Consider the following 16,302-nt stretch of genomic DNA (forward strand, 5'->3'; position numbering starts at 1 on the left):
CACCAATCAGGCTTGATTTTCACGTGTCAGGGCACCCCCTTTTCTTTCTTTTTTTAAAGCAATCGGTGTTAAGTAACTTGCTCAAGGTTACACGGCCAGGTGTTTCTGGGTGGGTGCTAAGTGTCTGAGCCCAGGATTCCATCTCCAGGTCTTCTCAACACTGGAGCCGGTGCTCTTACTCGTTGTGCTACCTGGCCGCCCCGGCACCCTCTTTTCTAAAGTATATTAAGGCATTTGATATCTCTATTAGCTTTCTTTGGTTACCATGGGAAACCACTGACCACCAATTTATCGATTATTAGTTAGCCTGATTAATAAATTGATTATTAATTACCCAGAAACTGTCTTCCCAGCTTTTCATTTGTCTCAGTTGAATTGATGTGAAACTCAGGTCTAGGTATACTTGTCCTTAGCAGACATTGATGACTTTTAATGGGGGAAATGAAAAGTTTTCAGAAACTGTTACTCAGAGGGTAACAGAGTGAAGGGCCTCATGTAACATAAAGAGGAGATGACAGTAAAATAGTACTGTGGTGTAACTGGGGGAGGGGGTTATTATTCACGTGCCTAACCTTGAGCCCAGGGTTAGAGTAGAAGGCCAGGTCCCACACATATCTCACAGAATATTGTAATCAGCATTCTTTCAATTTGGGAGATAAATTAGAGCTTCAGATTCTCACCATCAGTTGAAACTTATGTTAGTTTTTGAAAACTCCCTTGCATGGAACATTTCCCACACAGTCCTCACAAAGAAAAGAGAAGGCTCTATTCAAATACAGAAACTGTCCACTCTAGAAAATAACCTCTAGCTAACAGGCTAACCTTCAGAATGCGGGAACAGCTATGGACTTAAGTACTGCACAAAGGGAGTAGCTATTGATCTCATGGTGCCTGGGAAGGGTTGGTTACCTGTGTGATATCAAAGGCTCTGCTGGTCCTTTCCTCAGCAGCTTCTGGAAGCTGGAAAGTGTGTGTCCATTCACTGATTCTTATAAGCCTTCATCTCCAGGTGTGACCATTTTTATTTTACTCAGAAAGCAGTAAAGCTGTTTACACTTAACAATCAATACACAAAAATCTTATCTAATGCTTTTTCTGGGGATCCTGAGGGAAAATTGATGATTAATTTTTATAAGCCTTGTCTATGCCAGACAGATGAAGAGCCACTCCTACTTTGCAAACTGGGCTGTATTTGAATTTTTTTCTTCCGGACTCTTGAGTCCATGGGCATGCTGGGAAATGTCTAAAAACCAACTTTGTGAAGGAAAAAAAAATGTACCGGGATACACTTTTCAGTTTAATCTGCATTATTAACATTTTCTCAAGTTCTGAAGTCTGGATAATCAATGAAACAATAAATTGAGCCCTGATTTGGAGTTTGCTGATTTTTGAAGGTGTAAACACTCACACTGAAAATTTAACAATTAGCTCTTGACCAGTTGGAGCTGGTTCCAGAACACCCCTGCTTGGGTCTGAGGACTGTGGGGGTGAAAGTGTTTTCGAATGCTCTCAAAACTATCCCCCTCCAACTGTTATAAATCCATTTTTACTCTCTTGTTTCTTGGTTTCTTTCCTTGTTTCTTTTCTTCCTCCTTCCTTTGTCCTTCTATTCCTCTTTTCTCCATAAAGAGACTTTTATGAAGCTTTAAAATTTTAAACTTTAAAACTTAAAAAAAAACTTTTATGAAACTTTAAGATTTTATGTTGACCCCCCACTTCATCAGAAAGACCCATGACTATGTCTTTGCCTCCCCATTGCACCCCTCAATAAACTTCAATGATTCTCTATTACCTGCAGGATCAAATACAAAATCCTCTGTTTGACTTTTAAAGTCCTTCTTGGTCTGACCCCTTCCTTATTTCCTGTCTTTTACAATTTACTCTCTCCACCCTCAAAGATCTAGTGACAACAACCTTTTTGCTATTTCTCATACATGATATGCCAATCCCAACAGTGTTTTTTTTTTACTGACTGTCTCCCATGCCTGAAATCTTCTTCATCTCTGCCCCTGGTTTCCCCAGTTTCCTTCAGAACTTGGTTCAAATCTCACTTTCTGCAAGGGGTCTTTTCCAATTCTTTACTCATACTCCACTCCCACCCAGTGCCTTCCCTTTGGGATTACCTCTCATTCACACTGTATATCATTTGTATATTGTTGTTTGCATGTTGTTTCACCTATCTCAATGTAAGCTCTGTGAGAGGAGCAGGGACTATATTTTTTAGTTTCTTTGTATTTCTTGTTCTCAGCACAATTATCACAGAGGCAGCTAAGTGGTCCAGTGATTAGAGTCAGTTCAAATGTGGCCTTAGACACGTTATCTGTATGATCCTAGGCCAGACACAACCTCTGTCTGCCTCAGTAAAATGGAGATAATAATATCACAATGTTGTTGGGGGGATCGAATGAAATAACATCTGTAAAGTACTTACCACAGTGTCCGACACATAGTAGGTACTCAATAAAAGCTTAATCCCTTCGCCTAGATTATTGATTGATCCCGTTCTAGGTTAGGGCAGAAAAAGAGTAAGAGAATGCATGTGGAACACGACTTGAAGAGTAGAGAAAGGTCTCCTCCCTGACAGTCTCTCTCCAGTTTGCCAAAGGTACCTCCCAAATTCCCACCAGGTGGAATTCAGGGAAAGCTACACAGGTGTCCAGAGATATCAGGAATCTTGGGACAATGAGTCACAAAATCACTCAATTTGTGCTTGATCCAGACCTGCCTGGCTCTTTGCTATTTGTTTAAACTGTAATTCAGAGAGGAGAGAGAGGCTGAATAAACAGGAAAACCACCATTTGCTGAGATCAAACAGTGTTTTAAAAGGAGCTGTTTGATGTTTACAAGGCCCTTTAGTGATCAAAATTGTCTGATTCTTTGGGAGTGCCTGCTCTGCAGGGCACAAAACTCAATATTCCTTGGATGTGGATTGTTTGCATCCTTCAATGAAATGCTTGCTTTGGCTCTGATTTTGTTTTCAAACACATTTCCTTTTTCCCCATCTTAACATTTTCTTTCTGTCCCTTTGATTATTTCCTTTCTTCATCTTCCAGTTCCATTATTTCTTTCTTCTCCATTTAGTTGTAGCACCAGAATCATGGTTTTCTTGTTTATTCTTCCACACTGGTCCATGCTTGCTGGATGACCATGGACGTCTTGTTTAATTCCTCTTACGTCATTTAGTCATAAAATGGGGATAATACACCACACTATCTACCTCACAGGGTTGTTGCAAAGGAAATGCTTTAATATGAATTATTATCATCATCATTATTCTTTAATTGCTTTTTGGAGAGGTTCTTTTTTTATACTTAATAGTATTTTATTCTGGGGAGGTTCTTAAAACAACTCTTTTGCTCCCTTCTCTGATTTTTCTTTGTGATGGAGAATTAACTCTGTGATGTTGGAGGCTAGCCAATCAGAAGCATTAGTAGTTCCTTCTGAGCTGGAAAGATTTCGAATTTGGAACTCATACTCAGTGACAGAGGGTTAGCTACCCAGGGAGGACTTTGTTTTGTTTTTGTTTTTGCTTCAGCAACTCAGTAAATCATTTACTAAGGTATGATGGAATAGTGGAGGGATAACCCCACATCTACTACTTATTACCTGTGTGATTTTGGACAGGTCATTTAACTTTATCTGTCAAATGAAAGAGTTGAACCAGGTAGCCTTTAAAGTTTTGTCCAGCATTAGAGCTATGATTTGATGTATAGGTAAAATCAAGTACTCTTTAGGTAGTGAAGTAAAATATAATATTTGCATTGCATAAGGTAAAAATTCAAATACTTTACATAAAGTACAGGCAGAAAATGACTAGTTGCTGATATTTACATATCAGCTGTTTGTGCCCATTCAGACCAGTGAATCATTACAGCAAAGGTAAAAATGAACACCAAACTAGAAAAGAATGAAGAAAAGATGGTGATATTATGAGCAATGACAATGGCACCAACTTGACCTTTAAAAAACCCTTTAATACTGAAAAAGACAGGGAATAGATGGCATTTCCTCTGATCATTACCATTGTTAAAATATAGAAAGCAATTACCATAAAAAGGGGCCAAAAAAGCAAAAAAAAAGAGATATGATAGTCAAAGTTAACACCATTTAAGAGTAAAGACTCATTTTCTTCCTCTTTTACTTAAGAGTATTTTTTTTCAGTGACATGTAAAGTTAGTTTTCAACGTTCATTCTTGTAAAATTTTGAGTTCCAAATTTTTCTCTCTCCCTCCCTCACTTCCCTCACTCCCAAGAAGCAAACAATCTGATATAGGTCATACATGTATAATCATGTTAAACATATTTCCACATTAGTTATATTGTGAAAAAAGAATCAAAACAAAAAAGAAAAACCAAATGAGAGAAAAAACAAAAAATTGAAAATGTATGTTCAATCTGCATTCAGACTATATAGTTCTTTTTCTCGATGTGGATAGCATTCTCCATCATGAGTCTTTTGGAGTTGTCTTAGATCATTGTATTGTTGGGAAGAGCTAAGGCTATCATAGTTGATCATTGCACAATGTTGCTGTTACTGTCTACAATGGTCTCCTGGTTCTGTTCACTTCCTTCAGCATCAGTACATGTAAATCTTTTAAGGTTTTTCTGAAATACAATAGTATTCCATCACATTCATATACTACAACTTGTTTAATCATTCCCCAATTGATGGGTACTCCTCAGTTTCCAATTTTTTTGCCACCACAAAAAGAGCTGTAATATTTTTGCACATGTGGCTCATTTTCCACTTTTTATGATCTCTTTGGGATACAGACCTAGTAGTGGTATTGTTGGATCAAAGAGTATGTACAGTTTTATAGCCCTTTGGGCATATTTCCAAATTTCTCTCCAGAATGGTTGGGATCAGTTCACAACTTTACCAACAATGCCTTAGTTTTCCAATTTTCCTACATCTTTTCCAACATTAATCATTTCCTTTTCTGTTATATTAGCCAATCTGATAGGTGTGAGGTAGTACCTCTGAGTTCTTTTAATTTGCATTTCTCTAATCAATAATGATATAGAATTTTATATGACTATATATAAATATATATAGAATTTATATGACTAAATATATTAATTTCTTAATCTGACTATATGACTTTTTTATATGACTATAGATTGCTTTAATTTCTTCATCTGAAAACTGACTGTTCATATCCTTTGACCATTTATCAGTTGGAGAATGAATTGTATTCTTACAAATGTCATTCGGTTCTTAGGAATGAGGCCTTTATCAAAAATACTGTCTGTAAAAATTGCTTCTGCTTTCCTTCTAATTTTGTTTGCATTGGTTTTGTTTATACAAAACCTTTCAAATTTGATATTAATTTAATTTAATTTTAATTTAATGTTATCAAAATTATCCATTTTGCATTTCATAATGTTCTCTGTCTCTTGTTTGTCATAATATTTTTCTCTTCTCCATAGACCTGACAGGTAAACTATTCCTTGCTCTCCTAATTTGCTTATGGTATTACCCTTTATTTCTAAATCATGTACCCATTTCGAATTTACCTTGGCATAAGGTGTGAAGTGTTGGTCTATGCCTAGTTTCTACCTTACTATTTTCAAGTTTTTCCCAGCAGTTTTTAATCAAATAGTTAAGTTCTTATCCTAGAAGTTGGAGTCTTTGGGTTTATCAAACAGTAGATTACCATATCCATTAACTACTGTGTATTGTGTACCTAACCTATTCCACCACTCCATTTCCTAGCCAGTATCAAATAGTATTAATGATTTCTGCTTTATAATATAGTTTTAAATCTGCTATAGCCAGACCACTTTCCTTTGCGTTTTTTCATTAATTCCAATTATATTCTTGACCTTTTGTTCCTCCAGATAACTTATGTTATTATTTTTCTAGCTCTATAAAATAATTTTTGGTTTGCTAAGGCACTGAATAAGTAAATTAATTTAAGTAGATTTGTCATTTTTATTACATTAGCTTGGCCTGCCCATGAGCAATTGATAGTTTTCCAATTGCTTAGATTTGACTTTATTTATGTGAAAAATGCTTTGCAATTGTGTTTGTATAGTTCTTGGGTTTGTCTTGGCGCATAGACTCTCAAATACTTTTTATTGTTAATATTTTAAATGGAATTTCTCTATCTCTTGCTACAGGGCTTTGTTGGTAAAATATAGAAATACTGATGATTTATGTGTTTTTTTTAATGTCCTGCAACTTTGCTAAAGTTAGTAATTGTTTTAAGTAGTTTTTAATTGATTCTCTAGGATTCTCTGAGTCTATCTACATATCATCTACAAAGAGCGATAGCTTTGTTTCCTCATTGCCTTCAATTTCTTTTTCTTCTCTTATTCCTAAAGCTAATATTTCTAGTACAATATTGAATAATAGTGGTGATAATGGGCATCCTTGTTTCACCCCTAATCTTATTGGGAATGCTCTAAGCTTATGCCCATTGCATATAATGCTTGCTGATGATTTTAGATAAATACTGCTTATTGTTTAAGGAAAATTCCTTTTATTCCTATGCTCTCTAGTATTTTTAATAGGAATGGTTGCTGTATTTTGTCAAGCTTTTTCTGCTTCTATTGAGAGAATCATATGATTTCTGTTAGTTTTGTTATTGATATAGTCAATTGTTCTGATAGTTTTCCTAATATTGAACTAGTCTTGCATTCCTGGTATAAATCCCACCTGGTCATAGTGTATTATCCTCATATAAATTGCTGCAAACTCTTTGCTAATATTTTATTTACTTTTTTGCATCAATATTCATTTGGGAAATTGGTCTATAATTTTCTTTCTCTGTCTTGGTTGTTCCTGGTTTAGGCATCAGCACCATATCTGTGTCATAAAAGGAATTTAGTAGGACTCTGTCTCTTTTCCCAAATTGTTTATATAGTATTGGAATTAATTATTCTTTAAATATTTTGTAGAATTCACTTGTAAATCCATCTGGCCCTGGAGAATTTTTCCTTAGGGAGTTCATTGATTGCTTGTTCAATTTGTTTTTCTAAAATGGGGTTATTTAAGTATTCTGTTTCCTCTTCTGTTAATATGGATAATTTATATATTTTTTAGAGGGGCAATTGGGGTTAAGTAACTTGCCCAAGGTCACATGGCTAGTTTTTGTGTTAAGTGTCTGAGGCCAGATTTGAACTCAGATCCTCCTGACTTCAGGGCCAGTGCTCTATTCACTGTACCACCTAGCTGCCCCCTAATTTACATTTTTGTAACTATTCATACATTTCACTTAGATTGTTAGACCTATTGACATATAACTGGACAAAATAGCTCCTGATTGCTTTAATTTCATATTCATTGGAGGTGAATTCACCCTTTTCATTTTTTACATCGGTAATTTATTTTTCTTTTTTTTCTTTTTTAAGCATCAATTATACAAATTATATAAAGTTACTCCAGGTCCTTCCCTCATAAGACATGCTCCAAAATCTTACTTTCTAATTATTCTATTCACCTATTTTCCAAAAAATAAAATGCTCTTAATTAATTTTAATCATTTTCTTCCATGAAAATGTATGTTCAAGGTGTTGACAGCTACTTCTCAGTAGCCATTGAAAAGTAACCTATATCTTTGTCATGATCAGTGAGATTTTAATTAGGCTATATCTGTATTTTATAGCATAAGGGAAAGAGTTAAAAGACTTAGGCTATAGTCTTGGCTAAGCCGGACAATGTTGTATGATTTGGAGCAAATCAATGAAGTATTCTAGTCTATATTTCCTCAACTGTATGTAATATGATATAGTTGAATTAGTTGATCTATTTAGGTTCCTTCCAGACTAAAACTCTATGAATTTCTAGGAATTCTGAAGGAATTTGCCTGATACATCATATCTAATTCTTATCAAGATCTAAGAATGTGATGTTAAATGAAATTCAAAGTCTTGCACAAACAAAACCATATAGTCAAAATCAGAAGGAATATAGAAAATTTGGGGAAAATTACAGCAAGTTTCTTTGGTAAAGCTCTCATTTCTCAAATGTTTAGGGAAATGAGTCAAATTTTTAAAATACATGCTATTCCTCAATTGATAAGCAGTCAAAGGAAATGAATAGACAATTTTCAAAAAAAGAAATTAAAGCTATCAAATAGTCATATAAAATGCTCTAAATCACTATTGATTAGAGAAATACAAATTAAAACAACTCTGACGTACCACCTCACACCTATTGGACTCGCTAACATGACAGAAAAGGAAAATGACAAATGCTGGAGGGGATGTGGAAAAACAGATACACTAATGCATTATTGATGGAGTTGTGAACTGGTCCAACTATTCTGGAGAGCAATTTCGAACTATGCCCAGTATTCCAATATGTGCATATCCTTTGACCCAGCACACCACTACCAGGTCTGTGTCCCAAAGAGATCAAAGAAAAAGGGAAAAGGCCTACATGTACATGAATATTTATAGCAGCTCTTTTTGTGGCATCAAAGAATTGAAAATTGAGGGAATGCTCATCAACTGGGGAGTGACTGAACAAGTTGCTAGTAGATGATTGTGATGGAATACTACTGTGCTATACAAGATGACAAGGGGAATGGTTCCAGAAAAACCTGGGAAGACTAATGTGAACTGATAAAGGTCAAGTAAGTAGAACCAGGAGAACATTGTGCTCAGTAACAACAATATTGTAACAATGATCAATTGTGAAAGACTTAAGTTACTCTCATCAATACAAGGATGCCAAGCATTGTGCTAAGCACTGGGGATACAAAGGAATGGAAAAGATGATCCCTGTTTCCAAGAAGCTCATATTGTAATGGAGAAGGCAACATATTTACAAACAATATACATAGGAAATAAATTGGAGATAATCAAGAGAAACCACTAGCAATAAAGGAAAAGGAAAAGACTTCTTGCAGTAAATGGAATCTTATCTGGGACTCAAAAAGAAGCTAAAGAAACTGGGGTATGGAGATGAGGAAGAAGAAAATTCCAGGCATGGGGGGAAAGAGAGGAGGAAGCCTTTATGAGAAGGTGTAACTTGGGAGGAAAGTCCCTTTCTCTCTAGCCCCTCCCGATATCTAAAACTTGGCCTCTCTGGCTGTTAATTCTACATTTAGAACTTTTCTTTTGATGTACCTTTTTTCCTTTACAAAAACATAAATACACCAAGTAGAGAGAGCATGTGCATGTTACCATTTTATAGACTTCTGAAAAACTAATATCCTAGAGTATTTTAAAAAAAATTTCCTCAGCCAAGGGTTGACTTTGCTTCTTGGGCAAACTCAATTCGGCATGACAATGAAGGACACATTAATCTTAGTATGTATTTCAAAGGCTTAAGGTAAGGAAGCACCAGGAGCAGCAGAAGGCTATCTCAGGGCAAAATTGTGGAGGCAGAAAGAAAAATTTCTGCAAGCCCCCAATTCAGCTACAATTCTTCTCAGAGAACGGCTGATTTGGCAGGCTTTCGAAAGAAGAAGATGAACGGTCAGGTGTTTCATAAGGACAGAAAAATCTAGGTAGATTCTGCTAATAGTACAGTACAAATAATCAGCTCTCTAAGGGACATAAATAAGACCCTCTCTTTCCCCCTTATAAAGTGGGCTGATGCACTAGCTCACTACACTGTTGGGTTATTATTTATTGGAACATTAATTTCATTCAGTGTGGGAAATTCCCTCCACGGATGAAGATTAGGGGCATAGAGTCTGGAACTATAACGTTGTCTGGAACACTAAGAAGTAAGAGGCGTGCTCAGCGTCTCACAGCCCCCATGTGTCAGAGGGAGGATTTGAAATCAGGGCTTCAGTACACTGTACCATTCCGCCTCTCGGGGCATTATTAGATACTGCATTGTCTCCTACCTTTGTCACTTAACGTAATAAATGAGACGACTAGACTTGAATCCCTGCCCCACCTCCACCCCCTGCATCCTGTAAAGAGGGAGTATTTACTGTAGTAATTCCTCAGCTGATGATTCGGGGTTCTTCCCTAGTCTAGGTTATACCCCTATCCACCTGTCCATGCCCCCTACCTCCCCGCCTCCCCGCCAGATTCACTCCAGCGTTCTCTCAAACTCGGCAGAGAAAACCTTCTCGGTTCCTCCCAGCTCATTCGCTCAGCCCCTTAAATTCTTAACTTAAATTCCAGAGGCGGAGACCGAAACAGCTTCTTTCCGTGCCCCTGTCTACTACTGGGGGGCTGCAGCTTCCAGGAGCGTCTGTGGCTCCCTCTGGCTCCATTCCCAGGACTGAAACTGCAGAGGGAAAGCAGAGACAAGCGGGATGGGGACCCCAGGTACGGTGACCTCCCCGGGGAGCTCCCTTCTACCCCTCCTCCTGGGCATGTTCCTCCCTGGCTTCTCCTGCCTCATTCAGGACTTCGTTTTCCCACCAGAAAGGGGCTTCTCCTCCCACGAAGTGATCATCCCCAGGCAGTTGGGACACCGCCGTGGGGACCCCGAAGTGGCCGGCCAGGTGTCCTACCTCCTGAGCGTGGAGCGCAAGAAGTACGTAGTTCATTTGCGGGTCAAGAAGCTTCTGTTGTCTAGACACCTGAGGGTTTTCTCCTTCACAGAGGGGGGAGGCAGACTGGAGGACCAACCTCACATCCCCGAAGACTGCAATTATTCGGGTTACGTGGAGGCCTCCCCGGACTCCCAGGCTACCATAAGCACCTGCTTTGGGGGGCTCCGAGGGATACTGAGCATGAATGGAAACCTTTACCAAGTGGAGCCCCTGAAAGCCTCCACCAGGTTCGAACACATACTATATCGCCTGAGGAAGGAGGGGCTCACAAACCAGACCTGTGGCCTAACTGACGAAGAAATAGCCCGTCAGTTAGCCCAGAGCCAGAGCCTGGAGGTTCTTAGCAAGACAGATTTTTCTCAGTCCTATATACACCTAAAGTATGTGGAGTTGATGCTTGTGATGGACCACAACAGATATTTGACTAGATACTCCAATATGACCCATATAATTGCTGACTGCCTTACCTTATCAGGAATAGCAGACACAAACTTTAAGACCCTGAATGCTCACATTCATCTGATAGCCATTGATATATGGACAGATGGAAATAAAATAGATGAAAATGGGGACAGGTTAATACAAATTTTACAATTATTTTCTTTCTATAAAAAACATGTTCTTTATCCTCGGATCTCCATGGATTGGGCTCACTTATTTGTGGGCAAACATTTTGCGGATGCTGCAGGATGGGCTTGGGTTTCTGGTGCTTGTCACCCATTTACAGCATCTTCAGTAAGTAGCCTGCCCTGGGAAGTGGATCTTGACTATGCCTTGGCATTTGTTCATGAAATGGGTCACGGTTTTGGCATGACCCACGATTCAGAGTTTTGTGTTTGTGGGGCCAAGAAGTGCCTCATGGATGCTTCCTTGGGAGGGAGAACATTCAGTAATTGTAGCTTTGACAGTTATTTTAATTTTGTCACCAAGAAAGGAAAATGTCTGTACAACATCCCAGGTGTGGTGTACAGGGTAGAGAAGTGTGGCAACAAAGTGGTGGAGAGGGGAGAAGATTGTGACTGTGGCTCCCAAGCAGAATGCCGCCATGATAAGTGTTGTTTGCCAACTTGCAAATTTAAACAAAGGGCCCAGTGTAACTCTGGTCTTTGCTGTAAACATTGTCGTTTTCGTCCATCTGGAAAGGTATGTAGACCTAAGAGGACTGAGTGTGACCTTGATGAGTTCTGCAATGGGACCACGAATCTCTGCCCAAATGACTTCTATAAACAAGATGGCACCCCGTGTGGTTATAATGAGACAGGCCTTTGTTACCACAATCGTTGCCATTCTCATCTCCAGCAGTGTAGAAGACTTTTTGGCCGCAGTGCCCAGAATGGCCCAGCTTGCTGCTATGCACATATCAACCGAGGTGACCGCTTTGGTAATTGTGGGTTCAAGGACATTAAATATAAGCGCTGTAAGCCTCAGGACATAATGTGTGGAAGGGTGCAGTGCGTCAATGTAAGGGCCATCCCTTCCATGCCTGATCACACTTCAATAGTTCAGACCCATCTAGGGAATGTCACATGCTGGGGAGCAGACTATCATGCAGCAATGGCCACCATTAATATGCCTGATGTAGGGGAGGTCAAAGATGGTACCCCTTGTGGCAAAGGGCTCATTTGTATTAACAAGTCTTGCCAGAGCAGCTCACTTCTCAATTATGACTGTGTCCCGCAGAAGTGCAGCCATCGAGGAGTGTGTAATAACCGGAGGAACTGCCATTGTGACTTGGGATGGGCCCCTCCATTCTGCACAGACTCTGGATACGGAGGAAGCATTGACAGTGGGCCTCCGTCGAAATGGGAGGGGAGAAAAAGTTTACTCAGGCACCTAAAGTGGACTCATTTTGCTTTCCCTGCCTCCTTTGTGGCACTGTGTCAGTGGACGTGGTATACTTGTCTACTAAAAATAGATAGTTAAACATTTTTTTAAAATGCAAAGAATTCCCAGCAAAGCAGACAAAGAACATCTATAACTTGTGCCTTCCTTGTATAAGAACAGACAAGATCATCTCATATATTTACTTTGCAAAGATAGATGATCTCGGTTTATTTTCTTTTATTGGAAAATAAACATTCATTTTTAAATGGGAAATGGGGTTATTTGAAATGCTTTCTGCATCCTGTCTTTGCCCTATAATTTCTGTTAAAGATTAAGGAATCCCATTTACCTGACCTTCAAATCCCCAAATTAATGGAATTGTCAGGTAACTCCAGGAATACTTCAGATAAAGCTGTCTCTATCAACATCAGTTTGATAACTGTTACTTTAGGTTCAGAAACAAGATAAGACACTCATAAGTCCATAGTGCCTTGGTTCACAATACCCCTAGTTAATGTTATCAGAGAGGAAGTTAACTCAAATTTCCCCAGTTCCATTAGTGTACTGACTCAAAGTCACACAATGTGCACCCCACCCCACTTGTGTCTTTCTGGGTTGACACACTCTAACCTGAATTCATCCTGGCAGGTCTGGGGTTCCCTTTCCCAGAGTGGAGGTAGGGGCTGGAATCGAATCCTTTCAGTGTCATAGGAGTAACCATAGTGTGGGAACAATATGTATCCACACTTGCAACTATAGCTTCTGAGCCCCCACCAGTGTGCTTTTATGTATAAAAATCAGTTTCAATGACATCTTTGACCTTAAACATGAAACAACTACCAAATGAGAAGGCAAGGCAAAAAAGAGTGTAACATAATCATTAGCTAATGAAAGTAAAAGCAGGGATAATAAGAACATAATCAGCTCATAAACTCGTACCACACTCTCCTACCAATATATGCAGTATTTTGCATAGGGGCGGTTACAGTGAATGTAAAGTTGCAGAAGTCTAGTGCTGAAGTGCTTGAGCAGGCAAACCTATGTGCCTAGAGAAACGCATCTTTAAACGTCATATGTGGATATCTGGTTTCTTTGGAACTGTCTGCATGACGTAATCTGAGCCTCAGTTTCCTTGTCTACAGAATGAAGAGTTTGACTTTGGACTAAATGATCTCTAAAGCCTCTTACAGCTCTTCAATTCTCTGATCCTAAAATTTTCTTTGTCAATGTCCAGCCAACCTTCCTTGCTTTCCCAAGGTCACCTAGTAAGTTGGTAATAAAGTCACAAAATAAATATGAGTGGTCAGACATATAAGAGGAGAAACAGGATAAAGGAAAATCGTGAAACCTGGAAAGGAGAGAATATCCTAGAAGTGATTGACCAAGTCAAAATGGGTAGAGAAAACCTCTCAAAAGGACAGAAATCCATCCTGCTTTTGAAAATCCCTGAAAGAAGATATTTTTGAGTTCTATTTTCTAGTAATCCTGAATAACAAAATTTCCCAAAAGATAAAACACAGTTATAGAGCTCAGGTGTGAGTTCAGTGAATAGTTTCAATTCATTAAACCAAACAATAGACATTTATAACGTCTTTGAATCGTGGAGAACATTTTTGTCCTGAGCCACTTTTGGGCCAAGGTTAGAGATGAATTAAAGTATGGCAGCTCTTTCAGAGCTTCTTAAACTTTTTCCACTAGTTCCCCCTTTATTGCTTCTTAAACTGTGGGTTGCAACCCCATAAAATCAGGCTACTACCATAATCCATTTTCCAGGAATTTAGAGTTCCTGCTTAAACTTTTACCAACTTTTCTTACAGGAAATGGCTAGACTGTTGGCAAGAGGGAAAATCTATTTAGTGCAGAACATTGTTTCAGAATTTATAGCTAAAGCTAATCATTCAGATTAGATCAATTAAGAGCTTCAGACTAAACTACTAATATAGTTTTGTAAAATTAGCTTAAAGAAGGAACAGGGAGAGTACTCAGTATGCTTTCACACAAAGATATCGATGAAGAAATTAATGAAATTGTAAGACCATGATGAGATTTTCCTTCTAAACTAGAAGAGCACATATTCACAGTCACACAATTAAATAAAATGTATAGAAAATACAAGACTCTTTTGTGTTTATGTTGGCTAATTATTTTTAAAAATGTTTGACCTGGCAGAGCAGGAAGAATTCTTAAAGATCCTCCTCCAATAAGGTATCTCCCATACATATATTAAGGTGCAACCACTGAGGTGACTTTGTTCACTGGTCCTCTGATTTTCTTTTCTTTTTAGGCAATCAGGGTGAAGTGACTTGCCCAGAGTCACATAGCCACTAATTGTCTGAGGCTGGATTTGAACTCATGTTCTCCTGACTCTGCTGGTATGCTATTTATTGTGCCACCTGCTTGCCCCTCCTCTGATTTTCAGTATCAAGTAAGATATAGCATAAGAAGGTACATACTAGTTGGATGTGCTTGCTACTCTCCTGGGGGATATTGTGCACAGGATCCAAATGGAAAAGAAATTCCTATATCAGCTTCTCCAAGTGCTCCTGTTTGTAGAGGACTTCATTATTTGATCCTACTCCAGGATACTAGCAACAGTGTGCTAGTAAATATTTAACAACCAGTTTTTTCAGGGAGGGGGAAGAAAATTTGTATAATCCACTTTTAAGTTTAATCTACATAATTAACATATTTTCCTTTGCTTTCTTAAGTCTAGACAACTAATAAAAGTGATGCCTCAGGTTCTGATTTGTAGCCCTTGCTGCTTTCTGAGGTATACATGAACATTTAACAACCAGCTCTTAGGTTTGAGCTAGCTCCATTACACCCATAGAAGCCTTGAGGGCTTCCTAAATAAGATCCAAAGTCATTTAGAAAATAAGAATAGGAACAATTCATGTGGGAAGAATAGGGGAAATGAGCTATGAATATTTCCTGGACCACCACTGGAAAGGCAGCATCTTGAATTAGTGCATCAGTACATATAGTTTGAATGTGGACAATAAACTGGAGGAGGTAGGGAAGAAGAGTGAGTTGAATTTCATTTGGGAAATCAAACAGTACTTTTAAGGCCTTATATTATTTCCTGATAGAAAAATTCATCTTTTGAAAACCAATGGAAATCTCAATGCTTTCAAAATCAGGCACTTTTAAAGGCTTCTATATGTTTTGGATCACAGATTAGACAGTCAATTAGTATTTCTTAAGCGCCTACTATGTGCCAGGCATTAAGCTCTAGTTTTCTACTACGCTGCGCTAATCAGGTTTTCCATTTCCTACTAACTTGGAGTCTTCACTTTTCCATTCTTGAAAAGCCTTAAAAGAAATTATTTTGTGACTCTTGTGTGTCAGACTCACTAATATAATTCAATGACAAAAGTCTTCTGGTTCCTCAGGGACTCTTTCTACAGCTGGGTCTCTGTAGAATGAAGGGACTCATCCACAGTCTGAATGGCAGCCTCTGTTTCGGTTGTGAGCTCTTTGCTTTGCCAAGGTTATATAGAATGAGACATCTATGCTTATCTCAGAATCCCTCAGCTCAGGGAGTACCAAAGTGCCAACTGTGAAATATTACTTACTGTTCTGTAAGGAAACAAATGAGAAGAATGTAGAGAGGCATAGGAAGACTTAGAAGAACTGATGCAAGATAAAGGAAGCAAAACCAAGAAAACAAGATACATAGTTATAACAATGATGTAAATGAAAGAACAACAACAATAAAATGAAATTTCATGCTGTCTAACTATAATGACCAACTTTGTTCTGAAAGAAGCAATGAGAAAATTCGCTTCTTTCCTTTGCAAAAGTGGGACTGTGGGTACTGAACATTACTTCTACTGTCAGATTTAGTTGATGTGCCGGTTGGTCTTATTGAACTGTTTCTTCCCACTTTCTTCTTTTAATCTTGAGCGATAAAGGATGTATCTTTCCATATGGGAGGTAGGGGAAGATAGATAGATAGATAGATAGATAGATAGATAGATAGATAGATAGATAGATAGATAGATAGATA

The 16,302-nt window shown here is 38.3% G+C and overlaps 1 protein-coding gene across 1 annotated transcript in view; it reads left to right on the forward strand.

The window, feature by feature from the left end:
- The first annotated feature begins 10,226 nt into the window (after window positions 1–10,226).
- The window catches only part of LOC138162243 (disintegrin and metalloproteinase domain-containing protein 30-like), a 35,240-nt gene continuing 29,164 nt past the window's right edge, over window positions 10,227–16,302 (forward strand). Inside the window, exon 1 of the mRNA XM_069089274.1 lies at window positions 10,227–12,387. Coding sequence (XP_068945375.1) covers window positions 10,227–12,387 — 2,161 coding nt within the window. The remainder of the gene's footprint in view (window positions 12,388–16,302) is intronic.

Source organism: Petaurus breviceps, unplaced genomic scaffold, assembly GCF_028583685.1.
Source record: "Petaurus breviceps papuanus isolate PSGF00001 unplaced genomic scaffold, PetGlider_PUasm1.0 186, whole genome shotgun sequence".
NCBI lineage: Eukaryota > Metazoa > Chordata > Mammalia > Diprotodontia > Petauridae > Petaurus > Petaurus breviceps.